Genomic DNA, 12,649 nt, shown 5'->3' on the forward strand with positions numbered 1-12,649 from the left:
CTTACTAAACTTCTCTGACTAAGGTGAGCTTGATGGCATCAGGCTGCAACCAAATTTATCGTCCATGCTGACTCGATGCTGACTCAAATGCTGACTTTGTTGGCGGTCTGATGACTCTGATTCGTTTATCAAACATGATGACTTGGGCTCTACGTGTTGGTTATTACGCTGGCCGCTAAAATGTGCATCAGAGAACAAGCTGCCAAAACATCCTTACTATCTATCATACCTCTGTCTAGGTCTCTCCGACTATCGCCTTGTCACTTTGAGCAGGGCATGAGGTCGTTGATTGTTGGATATAGGACTCTAGACTCGGACTAGACGCTTGACGGACAGCTCTATGTTCTGGCAGAGAAGTCGTAGCACTTGGATGCGTGTTGCAGGAGACCCTTGCCAACCGTTCACTGCATCCAGAATGGCACGGCTTTGAAATAATGGAGCTCATATCTCAGGATATCTCAGGAAGAAGACAAACATTCGACTCGCGCAGTAGATGCCGTGGTTTACAATACGTCGATGATGGTGAGGGAAAAGACGATGACGATAGCTTGCCGACCTGGACAAACACTTGGATTCCATTGTTCCCTTCATAGAGTGAGGTCCTATATTAAAAACACCGCTGGTGTTTGTACGGCAAGATTACACCAAAAATGGATTTCTCAAATGCCATACTCGTCTCCCTGACACTACCGCTAAGCGGCATTTTATTAATTCAAGTACGACTCGCTTCCTTCGAGAGGGCTATCAGTCTTATTGGCAACGGTTCTCAACAGCGGCCGTTAAAAAAAAAAAAAGTTCGCTTGTGCTATGTTGCCGAGTCATCTCCGCGGAGTTGGTACAAGTTTGGTGGAGAGAGAGCCCTATTCCGTGAAGAATGGGAAATACGGTCAGTCAGAAGATATAGAAACCGTGAGGTTCGAGAGGCCATACCGAAACGTGCACGACGGGCTAGTCCCCCCTCCGACACACGTCCGCGGCTTTTCTCAACATTCTTCTTGTTCGCCAATCAAGTTTTTTTTTTTTTTCGCTCGGGGTACGCCCACACAATCGTCCAACTTTTTTGGATGCTGATCCGTGCTTCCAGATTGCCACGTCTCTCGTCTCTTTTTAGGTTCTCACCTTCACCGATCGTGTTACTGCATCGCTTTGCGGTTCTCATCAAAACTTAAATCCGTATTTATTTTAGTCGAGATCTCTGTACGTTCTCTCTATTATGCAATAACACGTGCAATCAAGTTAGCAGCGGTAGAAAATGACCCTTCGGCTGGACATTGTCGTTGAGTGACATTTTGCTCTTTTTTTGGTTACGATCGAAACTCGGTCGAGGTGTTTCTGTGGCCCGCTATGTGCGAGTTCAAATAGCCCTGAAAACATCTCGACCGTATGTGTGCAACGTACCACATGTCGTGGTGGCGCCTCCATTCGCCGTTACCATCGTCTGATGATCCTACAGCACTGAAGGCGGTCGTGCCTCAATCAGCAGTGAAAGGAATTTCTCTTCCGGGAATTTAAAGTCCTGCTGTGTCTGATTGATTACCGCCTAACGCCTAGGGAGTTCTCCGAGTCCGGCGGGGTATCTGTTAAAACACTGGATACCATTACAAAATTATAATTTGGATTAACAATGGACGAAAAGAACCCGGCAACCCAAGGTCATCCTGATTTCAGCATTATGTTTCAATTAACTACGCCATCTTGAGCATGTCGACCGATGCCCGACCAGTCCTCGAGACAGTGAATGACAAAGCTTGACGGTATGAACACGAGATTCTATTATCGGTGGTCAGGAACACAGCTCTGAAATAAGATTTGGCCCCCCCGCAGCAATAAGCGGTCGCCCATACGGAAGCAAATTTGCCAGGAGGCGCACCCCCTGTCTGTACATGGGTCACACTTGGCTCCAAAGGCGCCACAGGAACATCAGGTACTATGTTGCCAAACGCTGCAGGGTTAACCTTTTTTGACTCTTCCAACTCTCCAACATTCAATTTGTGAGTAAGGCGCGCCATAGACGATTCAAATCTCGAGCTGTAAAATATAAGACAAAGGACATCATCAGCATAGGATGATCTTCATTCTGCTACTCTGCAATTAAACAGGAGGTGGCCTAAAGCAAGGCTGCAGAACCGCGATAGATGACTTCTGTCCGAAATGTTACAACCTTCTCACGCTTCCCATACTATACTTTCCAAGTGTATCACTCCATTGTATATACATATAAAACAGAGCCTTAATGCGCGCGCAAGATTTCTCAAGGCCTTTTTATTATCCGCCATGTTTACGTACCTCACTCTTCTATTCTATGCTGCAATTCTTTCCACACATACTATCTTCCAAGTATGCTATTGTGCAAGTTACAAACGACCTCGTTCATATGCTTGAATATGACTTCCTGTCGGTGAAAATTCCTCAAGCCTCAATGAACAGCTTAGGAGACGCAGGCATACCGCAGCTTTTGTAAGGAGACTGCATGGGATATCATAATAAAGGCACCAAAAGCATCAAAACACATACCGTCATGTCCAAGTCATGTCAAGAGTTGGTGTGCCCAGAATTCGAGGGGTAGAGAAAACGGCAAGTCCTGCATTAGGGACATCATCTTGACGACCTCATACCCAAGCTGTCCATTGGCAACACACTCGGTCGAACAGCTGCAGTGAGCACCGAGGTTCGTTCCTTGATCGGACAATTCATTCATTTAGAGAATGACATTAATGATTGCATCGACATCCAACCGTTCCTTTTATCGGGACGAAATTCTTTAATTGATGCCATAGGAACAATGTACGAACTTGACGACGAACATTGGCAAAAGAGGGGCCAAACCACCTCGACGACATGTCGAAATGTAAGAATCTGATGCCAATTGCTAACACGGAAACGCACTTCACTGTGACTACGAGTCCAGGGAAAGTGTTGGATCGTCATGAGATCGTCCCGTCAAGCGTTGACTTTACCCAGACGCCAAACTTGCTCGGGACCGGTACCGACCATGTCACGGATAATGAAGTGATCTGGTCCGCGTCCTCGTCGGTGAACTACGGCAAGTTTCGTACCAATAAGATTTCAAGCGCTGCAGTAGCGCTGGTTGGCTGAAGGATATTGGAAATAATGCCCATGAACCGTCAAATGAGTGGCGGATGTTTGGGAGGTGTTTGCAATTAGGCACGACTGGAAGCTGAAGACAAATTATCAGAAACGCATCTAATTCGCTACCGCTCCTTCAGAGCCCGGGCCGGCCATCTCGGATGTCGGTACCGCATGAACCTCTTGGCGAACATAATGCTCCCGGCGTGTGGGTCAACCACATTTCTATTTCTTGGGCACGGTTTCAACTTCAGCCTCCCCTTGATGCTCAGGCCCACTTGGCCACAAGGTTCCCATCTGACTTTATATATATCCGAAGGCGATAAACGCCATAGAGTTACACGCTACAAACAAACAGACATATCGATACATGCAGGCTAGTATGAAAATTAGCTGTAAAGCGGGTAATAGGAGGTACAAGAAACGACGAATTCAGGTTGAACCTATGCTTGCCAGGACTGTGAAGACATATTCCTGTCGTTCTCTAAAGGCCTTCAGCCTGGTCATACCTAGACTAAGAGCATTGATGCGGTTCGCGAAAGCAACGGCTTTTCCCTCAACACTTCGCCTGCCGTTGTCCTCATCCCGGTGGCGATCACTGTATCCAACACCTTCTTCTAAGATTTTCCGAACTCTCTCCATCCTTGGCGCTGGTATGTCCCTTCCCTGCTGCGCATATTGCATCGCAGTTCTATCGTCTTCCGCTTCGAGCTCCTTCGAATCCCTCCCAATCGCCGCAAGTTCCACCATGAACGGCTGAAGCTGGATTGGACAATCTGAAAGCATCAAGGGTTGTCCAAGAACACCAACCACCCCTCCTTCTGGTGTCATTGACGTAGTCGCAACATCAAGGATCGCGAACGCCACGGATGCAAAGTATGCACGGGGAGGGTCGCGTTTCAGTAGCGCGCGAAGGGTAGGCTGTCGATCAAGGGCATCGGCTAAAGATGCGTACAATGTCTCACGGATGAACTCAATTGCAGGTGAATTGGGCGCTAAGATGGTGGGAGAGGCGCTTCGTGAAGGCCATCCGCTTGAGCTATTTGCAACATGTGGTGAGAGATGTGCCGGAGTCTGTGCGGGTAGTTCGTGACTTGCACGCTGGGGCAATGCTGGAGGTCGCACGTCAATAGAAGGTCGAGGAGATGTTTGGTGAGAGGGTGGGGGCGCGTCGTAGGAAGGTGGGGGGACAAACGAAGCCTTTACTGATCTGGGACTGCTGAGAGGTCTCCCTGAATCCAAAGCCGCCTGTAGATCAGAGGCGTACTGATCCTGAAAAGACCGCCTCTGACTAATTTCAATAGCTACAGCACGCAAGTCTGCTGCAATACCTTGCAATGAAGGTAATGGGGGGGCAGATAACGGTTCGAGTCCACAAATGATACGTGCTAGATCATGTTGATACTGTGGTGCTAGTTCCTGGATGGATGGGACTGTTTTGGCCCATACAGAAAGAAATGAAGTGAATGCCGGTGGACAGTTTTCTGCAGAAAGCTCCGTTGGTTCTGGCGATTTACTCCGTCGGGGAAGGGGTACAGAAGGGGGGTTTGTAGTACATCGAAGAGCAGCGAAATAAAGGCACAAGGCAGGGCCTACAACATGAGGAATCAGAACTAGTTCCAGTGCGTCACATTAAAAAAGCGACACACCAGTGATCATTAGATCGCCTTCGGCGCTACTTAAAATATTTTCATCCAGGAGTCGTTCAACTTTGGCTTGTGTAAGAGACGATCTGAGGTAGCTGTGGAAGGCATCTTGAATTTGCTGCTCAGAAAGTAATGCTCTCCTTTGCGAGGACGATTCTTCTGACATGTTGTTCGTAAATAGTGGAGAGAGGATTTACCACAACCGCAGGTTGTAGCTGTGAAAGGCTGACGTCATAGTACAGCCCTTCCGTGAGTCATGGAGTTGACGTAGCAAAGAAGCTGACACATCGCCCTCACGACATCGGAAGGAACCATTATCATTCCGCGTTCCATCGGAGGAGATATCATCAAGATTTACAAACTCAAAAATACATCTCCGCCCTAGCTCTAACTCGTTTTAAAACTTGTATACTTTTTTTTGCCTATTACAATACAGGGCCAAAAAGGTGTGGCTTATGACCATCGCGGTTCTATAGTTATAGAAATACTTATCGGTGGTTCTACATCCCGAAACTGTGGGGAGGAGGAATGATTGAAACAATGCCAGTGATCTAGAATAAGTAGTGAATGCAAGAATGATGTACAGTACTTAGTATACAGTTACTTATGACAACGATGAGGAAAGGAGGAAAGGAATTCGGTCATAGGCATCGAAGATGATTTAATACAAGTAGGGCTGCGGAACTAATGAGCTGGAGAATCATCATGAACAGGATTGTACTTACCGATGAAGCACCGCCTGCGGGAGGGACTCGGTATCGTTCCCAGTGGTTGGGATCGTAAACTTGAGTAGTACTTGCCCAGTGTTCCCCAATCACAGTGTCAAATGATGCTGAGATGGCACCAAAGTGAGGCAGAGTAGGGCCAGCACGAAGGGACTCGGACGAAGCAAAATCATAGGTGCTTATTTGTCCATCTGGAAGTTGCGAGGCAAATGAGGGATCGTAAGTCGTAGGTTGGAATGCTAGTAGAGAGTCCTCGTGGAATGGAGGCACGTTCTGATTTACGGAATTCTCGAACGAGTTGAAGCCTGACCCTGCCACACGGGATCCCGACTGCGACCGAGACGATCCGTAACTAGAAAGAGTTCCGAACGATGGCTCTTCCCAGCTAGACTGGTCTAGTGAGAAGGGGACAGGTGAATCCGTTGGGGATTTGGAAAACAGCGAGCTCGGGACATCGGGAATGGGAATCGAAGGTGTGATGGGAGAAACACTGGCCGATGAGGACGCACTCTCGGAATGAGAACTACGGTGTGTTGTATAAGAACTGACGGATGACTTGCGACCACCACGGTCAGAATTAAAGCGAGTGATACTATTGTACCTGGCATCGGCGGTCTTCGTTAGGAGAAATACAACCCCGAGAACAAGCAACCTCATACCTATTCTTAGCGGAAAGGCCGGTTCGCCCAGGGAAGTATGTTTTGACGATTTTGGTCCACAGCTTTCCGTGCTCGTTAACAGCACTAATCAACAATGCGTCCTGCAGAAAGGCATGGGTGAATGAGCTCCTTTGGTAGAAAGCGGCAACTTACCCCCTCCGGCGTCCAGGTAGTCCTGTCGATTGAGGGGTTCAAAGTATCAGTCCAGCGTTTGGCACATTCTACAGACAAGGCGCGAATGTGAGACTTGTGTTGTGAACAGCTATAACAAGCGCTTACGATCACTATTCCTCGTTTGCACTAATGACGCGACAAGAGACCATCTTGAACGTTCAGGATAAGGAAAGACAGTGAGGGGAGGAATGGGGAGGGCGATATACCTTGTACCATATCGTTCAATAGCTTTTACAAGCCTCTCATCCTCGTCTGGCGCCCAGCCGCCCTTGACCACGTCGGAAGCCATCTTGGCAAACCAACGCTTGCGACAGTCTTTGTTGGTACGATCAGGAACATGCTTGGCTATAGCATGCCACTTGGAGGGATTTGGATTACCAGGATCCTCTATAAAATAGAGCCCAGAGTCAACATCGGTAATGGGGGGTAGGAGGAACAAAGTAACTGACCTCGTTGGACGGCCTCGCGGAGGAGCTGGTCTTCCTTCGCAGTCCAGGATCGACGTTCACGAGAGATCATGTTGACCGCAGCCATGGTAATGTTGCACTGAAGAAGTTTCGAGGCAGATCAAGCGCTGGAGGATAGATTGACAGCATGGTTTAAATAATCCTCGATGCCGCTGAAATTGGCCAAATCAGGGAGTCGGAGGAGTGGTGGCATTTTCAACTCCCACGTACAACATAGATCTAAACGAAGCGTAATTGTCATTGTTACCGGCTTTACGGAGAGGCTAAGAAAAGTATTTTTGGACGGCTTTACAGATAATTTCCGTGTTGTTCGAAAAAATATTGATTCCGAATATGATCAATATTTGGTCCGTGAGAGACAACAAATGGGGATTGATCAATCCTTCACGTGAAATCAGACATATAATCAATTAGTAGGTGAGCGTCAGACCATATTACAGGTTATGCAACTTACCAGTAACACACCAATTCAAAACAGAAAACCGAACCGTTAAGAGCGAGGAGAAAGAACGGAAATGTCGCCGAGGCGTGATCAAGGTGATGTTTATGTTTCACACGGGTGTCCCCGCCTGGATTTCCTTTTCTGTGCTACTCCCTCGGCGTAAGCGTGCACTCTCCTCCGGCCTTCAACCCTAACGTACACCTCAAATTCGGGGAGATTTGCTATCACAGTTACGAGCATCAGGAGCCTCGCCCTCCAACCCTGTTTCAAGCTAGATGGAGCCTGTACATGGTACTTGAAGGCTCGCTTGTGAAGACATGACAGCCGCTGTGATTAGAGGATGTGTAGTTGCGCAGTGACCAAAAAACGATATTTTCGGCTCTCGGCTCGGTTGAAACGACCCGCTAGCCGGATAACCAATCGACAGATACATCTATTCCCATCTGGCAGGCGGTACCTGAGGAACCATCGTCCACGGCGTAACTTGCAACCACTTTGCCTTGACGCGTATTCCGGAAAGTCTGCGTCATTGGCTCTCATCTGTGCTTGCAGGGTCAGTCGTCTCCAGACTGATCTCTCCGTATATACGCTTCTTCGATCTCACGGACTTGTCTTTTTCGTCGCGTTCGAGACACAGCGCGGAACGGCTCTAAGCGGCATCGCATTGATCTTGAAGCACCAAAGTTTCTATGTCCCCAAATGGTTGTCCCTTGAGCTTTATGCCCTCGGATGGCCCCACAACAAGCCAGCCCTGAAATGCAATAGTTAATAGTCAATTATCAAGAATGCGCAACCGATGGGCTAGGAAATTCAGAATGGTACTCAAGGGTGGTATAAGGAGGTTGACTGTTTCGAATGCCTTCCGTGGAGATCAAAGCGTTGACATGTAGGTCGATCGAGTAAGCCAGCGGCGGATGGTCGGAGCATCGGATATGACAAGGCTCACCGCCATTTCGGTTACTTGTTTATTTCAGGTTGTGTTCCGGGATTCAAGGCATGAGAACATGCAGGATCAGTCTGCCATGCCTGATTCTTCTTTCCCCCCAGAAACAACCGGAACTAGTACTCTAGTATTTTGGATAGGATGAACGCTAGAAAAGCCGAAGATATGACAGATACCTCATGACAGCGCATGATACCTGCCTGTACTTGGATACTTATACTCCTTGTAGGTTGCAAAGTTGACATGAAATTCAACCATTAACGTCGCTGAAAAGGAAACGCGTGTTTGATAAGGATTCGTCGTTTCAGAAAGACGCAGAATGGGTTGCGGACCATATATTCAACGAAATGGAAGGAGCCGTCGGTTAGCCATGCGTGCTTAACAATGGAAATGAAATTTATATGCAAAAGACATACATCACAGATCTCCTCGGGGAGATCCAAAATTGACGAGCCTTTGCTTTCCCGATGTGATCAGGATAAAAATGTTGATCATATCCACGTAGATAAGACCTCGGAGGGAGTCCATGGCGTCAGGCTCCGAATCAAATATTGGCAAACATGGTGCCAGCCAGCTAGTCGCCCATCGCGGTGCAAGTAGAACCATCAAGTCGCGGCCTGCCCATGAGCATGAAGCTGGAGCTTTACAGCTGTCCCCAAAGATTTGACGGCGCACCTATCACATGCCGATTCTCGCTTAAGCTCAACAACAGTTTCGCAATTGTCCGCTCCCCATTTCTGTATATATTTCAGCCATCCCGCAGAAAGAACCACTGAGCTAAGTATGTCCTGAGCACTTGACCCTGCAGCGCATCGGCAAGACAGAGGTCATCGATATCGTCATTGCGGGCTTTGGACGTCGTTCAGATCGCCCAGTATGGCCATGGAAATCCAGGAAGCCAATAAGCTTCGCGCATAATAATCAACCGCCGAACATCGCTCGATGATAGTGTATATTCGACCAATCGCGCTTCTCTCGCTGTGCCTAGGTACTGTTGTGTGGTAAACTCTAGAAAACATTTAGAATTCCAAGAACCCCAGGGCGCGCCACAGTGGGCCAAGCGGATTTAGTATATGTTGGACATGCAGCTTAGAGATGCGAGGCGTCATAGGGGTCCATAGGGCATATTTCCTGCCAGAAAGATACATCTCGGAAGGAGCCCTCTTTCCAGAACGCAGCACACCCTGAACATGGACTAAGATAGTTTCTAACTTTGTAATTTGGACAACATGTTCGCACTTCCATTGAGTAGGACAGGAAAAATAAGAATTCAGAGATACAGACTCACATGGAAATGCGCAAATAATCAGATGCCAAAACGTCGCTTAGAGGGTAGACGGGTAGGCCGTCAACGGTTGGCATATAATCCAAACAATGTACGACAGTGCCAATCCTGTTCTAAGCGCAACCTATCGCGCTCATACTGAGTGATCTGTATCACGAATAACATGATTCCTTACCAGTATATGAAACATGTCATTTGGCGAGTGTTGGCTCTAATTTCGTCAGCACAATGCATCGCGTAGGAGCATGCCCACGTGAAACTACGCGCTTCGACACTCAGTACCGCCTATCAGCTTCATCATTCTCTTAGATATATCGAGTGATAACGCGGCGGTGAACGTATGCAGACATAGAGAGATGGTCTCAATTGTGAATTTGTGACTGCGGGCGCTGGGGAAATGTATAGCAAGGGGCACAGGCACTAGGTCAAAGCAAGACATAATAGAAGGAAACTTGTGAGTGGCGACTGAGTTTTCAGGTACTCAGACGAACGAATCGTTAACGGCCTGCTGTAGACGACGACGAAGGTTCGGCCTTCGCGGTTGGAACTTTCCACCAGAAGAAAAACAGACACAGAGAGAGCCGAACGTATGGCAAGCCCGTGAGAGCTTGCAGTACAGCTATTCAATAATCGCTGGTGGCAGCTAGTAAACAGTATGCTGATGAAGCAAAGTACTGTATAAAAATCTCCTGGCGTTAAAGTGGAAGGTAAGTCAGGACCAGGAACCAGGGGAGGCACAATATCATCATGATGGTGGGTAGCAATAACAAGAGGTTTGCAAATTTCAAATTGCCTTGGGAACTTCGGACGCGAACATCACGTGCTGTGAAAGGGGCCGAAATCTGTTCGAAAATCAAATTGAAGTGGAACAGGTGAGCCGAACTTTTTTCTCTATCGTCGGTTCTACCATGGCTGAAATACACGATTCCTTCGATACTATCTTGATCCTTGATTTTGGCTCACAGGTAGCTTTCCAAGCAATTTTGCTATCTTTTGGCTGAAATATTGACCATAGTACAGCCATCTTATTACCCGACGATGTCGCGAACACAATGTCTATGCCGAATTAATGCCTTGCACGGTGAAAATTAGTGATCTCCATTTCAAGCCCAAAGGTTTCCATTTGAAAGTTTTCGGAAGCACAGGAGGTTAACTTACCTCCAAGGTGTGATATTGTCTGGATCACCATATTCTGTCTACGACAAGGACGCGCCTCATGTTAACCCGGCAGTATTCGACCTTGGGGTTCCTGTCCTAGGCATCTGTTACGGATTGCAGGTGCACCTGATTTAGCGCCACGGTCGTCTTCTCATCCTGACGACACATGACTCTAGGAAATGGCGTGGACTATGAAGGGAAAAGTAGCGAAATGCGATCACCGAGAGTACGGATTTGCCCAAATTCAGATCGTCAAGGCAGAAGATACGGGTTCGTCCGCCGGGGTTCTATTTGAGGGCCTAGGAGACGAAATGCAGGCAAGTCACGTAGCGGTGTACTTGAAAAAGCATGCGTATCTGATCGCTTCACAGGTGTGGATGTCGCACGGTGACCAACTTACGGAAATGCCACCCAATTTCCACGTTATTGGTCACACGAGTACTGCTCCATACGCCGCCATCGCTCATAGTTCGAAGCCATTCTATGGGATCCAGTTCCATCCAGAAGTGACTCACTCCCCCCGCGGTAAACAAGTCATTGGCCAATTCATCTTGAAAATATGCGGTTCCAGACCTGATTGGACGATGGTGTGCATCTGCATATGATTGTCTTTGTTTCTGTGTACTAACATTTCTCTAGCAAGAATTTATTGGCAAGGAAATCAACCGCATCAGAGAAATCTGCGGCTCTTCAGGTCGTGTAATCGGCGCTGTTAGCGGTGGTGTGGATAGCACCGTCGCCGCGAAGCTCATGCATGAAGCCATCGGCGATAGGTTGGTTCCTCGGTTCGTTGTTACGAGTATATTCTGACATATCTTAGATTTCATGCGATCATGGTGGATAATGGTGTTCTTCGCCTTAATGAAGCCGCCCAGGTTGACGAGATGCTGAACAAAAATCTTGGCGTTAACCTTACTATTGTTGATGCGTCCTCCCTTTTCCTTCAACGCCTGGAAGGAGTAGAGGATCCCGAGCAAAAGCGCAAGATCATCGGCAACACTTTCATCAATGTATTCGAGGAAGAAGCGACGAAAATTGAGGCTGAAAAGGACGGAAAAGGACGAGTGGAGTGGTTGCTGCAAGGCACTCTGTATCCTGACGTCATTGAGAGCATCAGCTTCAAGGGACCTAGTGCTACGATCAAGACGCACCACAACGTTGGGGGTCTTCTCAAGGACATGAAGCTCAAGTTGATTGAACCTCTCAGGGAGCTATTCAAAGGTACGACTTACCTAACTCCGCACTGATTTCATTGATGTTGAGACATACTTAGATGAAGTCCGGGCTTTGGGGCGTTTACTGTCTATTCCTGCGCCGCTCGTTCAGCGACATCCTTTCCCCGGACCTGGACTGGCAATACGGATCCTCGGACCCGTCACGCGCGATCAGGTCAAGATACTCCAACAAGCTGATCACATCTACATCGAGGAGATTCGTAAAGCTGGACTGTATAATGAGATTGCTCAGGCGTTCGCCGTCCTATTACCTGTCAGAGCTGTTGGAGTTATGGGTGATCAGAGAACCTACGAGCAAGTATGCCCGAATTCTGTGTCTCCGCCGATTGTATTTGAATTGATCCTCGCGTTCAAAGGTCATTGCCCTACGCGCTGTGCAGTCCGAGGATTTCATGACTGCTGATTGGTAAGTCCCTGGCATGCAATGCATTTGCTGTGCTCAATGTGTCGTTAGGTATGTCTTTCCAGCAGAGGTCCTTCGCCGGATCTCGTCCCGTATTACCAATGAAGTGCTAGGCATTAATCGTGTTACCTACGACATCTCTTCAAAGCCTCCGGGGGTGCGAATTTCTTTCCTATGTGGAAAAGACCGGAACTGATCTGAGAATCCGCAGACTGTTGAATGGTTATGAACCTCCTTTGGGTTTCGCGCGGGCAAATTCCGTAATTTTCGGCCACTCACGTAGTGTAACCCCCTGTAGATAGACATTCCTAGGTGTCCTAATATTGCGAGTGATAGAATACAACAACAATAAGATAACCTGTATAGCGATAACATCATTGTATGGTCAAAGAGGAATTTGTCTACAGTGGAACGAGAAACTAGTA

The 12,649-nt window shown here is 47.9% G+C and overlaps 5 protein-coding genes across 5 annotated transcripts; 3 read left to right on the forward strand and 2 right to left on the reverse strand.

Moving 5' to 3' along the window:
* Positions 1-242: 242 nt before the first annotated feature.
* On the forward strand, positions 243-1,169 carry BT62DRAFT_1072023 (uncharacterized protein; the record flags this gene model as incomplete). The annotated part of the gene is made up of 2 exons (XM_043178824.1): positions 243-1,033; positions 1,085-1,169. The coding sequence occupies exons 1-2, from the start codon at positions 651-653 to the stop codon at positions 1,167-1,169; spliced, it is 468 nt and encodes a 155-aa protein (XP_043044961.1). The 5' UTR covers positions 243-650.
* Positions 1,170-3,519: 2,350 nt separating this feature from the next.
* On the reverse strand, positions 3,520-4,953 carry BT62DRAFT_984572 (uncharacterized protein; the record flags this gene model as incomplete). Its single annotated transcript, XM_043189868.1, has 3 exons — positions 4,737-4,953; positions 4,213-4,679; positions 3,520-4,188 (listed from the first exon to the last, which is right to left on the reverse strand). Exons 1-3 carry the CDS (start codon positions 4,897-4,899, stop codon positions 3,520-3,522), a joined length of 1,299 nt encoding a protein of 432 aa, XP_043044962.1. The 5' UTR covers positions 4,900-4,953.
* Positions 4,954-5,102: 149 nt separating this feature from the next.
* Positions 5,103-7,250, reverse strand: BT62DRAFT_927166 (uncharacterized protein). The gene is made up of 8 exons (XM_043185190.1): positions 7,213-7,250; positions 6,741-7,140; positions 6,498-6,678; positions 6,397-6,440; positions 6,271-6,338; positions 6,118-6,218; positions 5,459-6,059; positions 5,103-5,409 (listed from the first exon to the last, which is right to left on the reverse strand). The coding sequence occupies exons 2-8, from the start codon at positions 6,823-6,825 to the stop codon at positions 5,395-5,397; spliced, it is 1,095 nt and encodes a 364-aa protein (XP_043044963.1). The 5' UTR covers positions 6,826-7,140; positions 7,213-7,250; the 3' UTR covers positions 5,103-5,394.
* BT62DRAFT_1000715 (uncharacterized protein) lies at positions 6,905-7,969 on the forward strand (the record flags this gene model as incomplete). The annotated part of the gene is made up of 5 exons (XM_043176666.1): positions 6,905-7,105; positions 7,157-7,175; positions 7,237-7,359; positions 7,431-7,491; positions 7,549-7,969. 5 exons carry the CDS (start codon positions 6,905-6,907, stop codon positions 7,967-7,969), a joined length of 825 nt encoding a protein of 274 aa, XP_043044964.1.
* A 2,337-nt stretch (positions 7,970-10,306) lies between these two features.
* On the forward strand, positions 10,307-12,648 carry BT62DRAFT_984573 (GMP synthase). Its single transcript, XM_043189869.1, has 11 exons — positions 10,307-10,393; positions 10,444-10,543; positions 10,594-10,706; positions 10,763-10,903; positions 10,958-11,173; positions 11,226-11,359; positions 11,407-11,807; positions 11,860-12,119; positions 12,178-12,227; positions 12,276-12,381; positions 12,436-12,648. The coding sequence occupies exons 1-11, from the start codon at positions 10,337-10,339 to the stop codon at positions 12,451-12,453; spliced, it is 1,596 nt and encodes a 531-aa protein (XP_043044965.1). The 5' UTR covers positions 10,307-10,336; the 3' UTR covers positions 12,454-12,648.
* The last annotated feature ends 1 nt before the right edge of the window (position 12,649 follows it).

This window comes from Guyanagaster necrorhizus, assembly GCF_019112545.1.
Source record: "Guyanagaster necrorhizus MCA 3950 unplaced genomic scaffold BT62scaffold_3, whole genome shotgun sequence".
Lineage (NCBI taxonomy): Eukaryota > Fungi > Basidiomycota > Agaricomycetes > Agaricales > Physalacriaceae > Guyanagaster > Guyanagaster necrorhizus.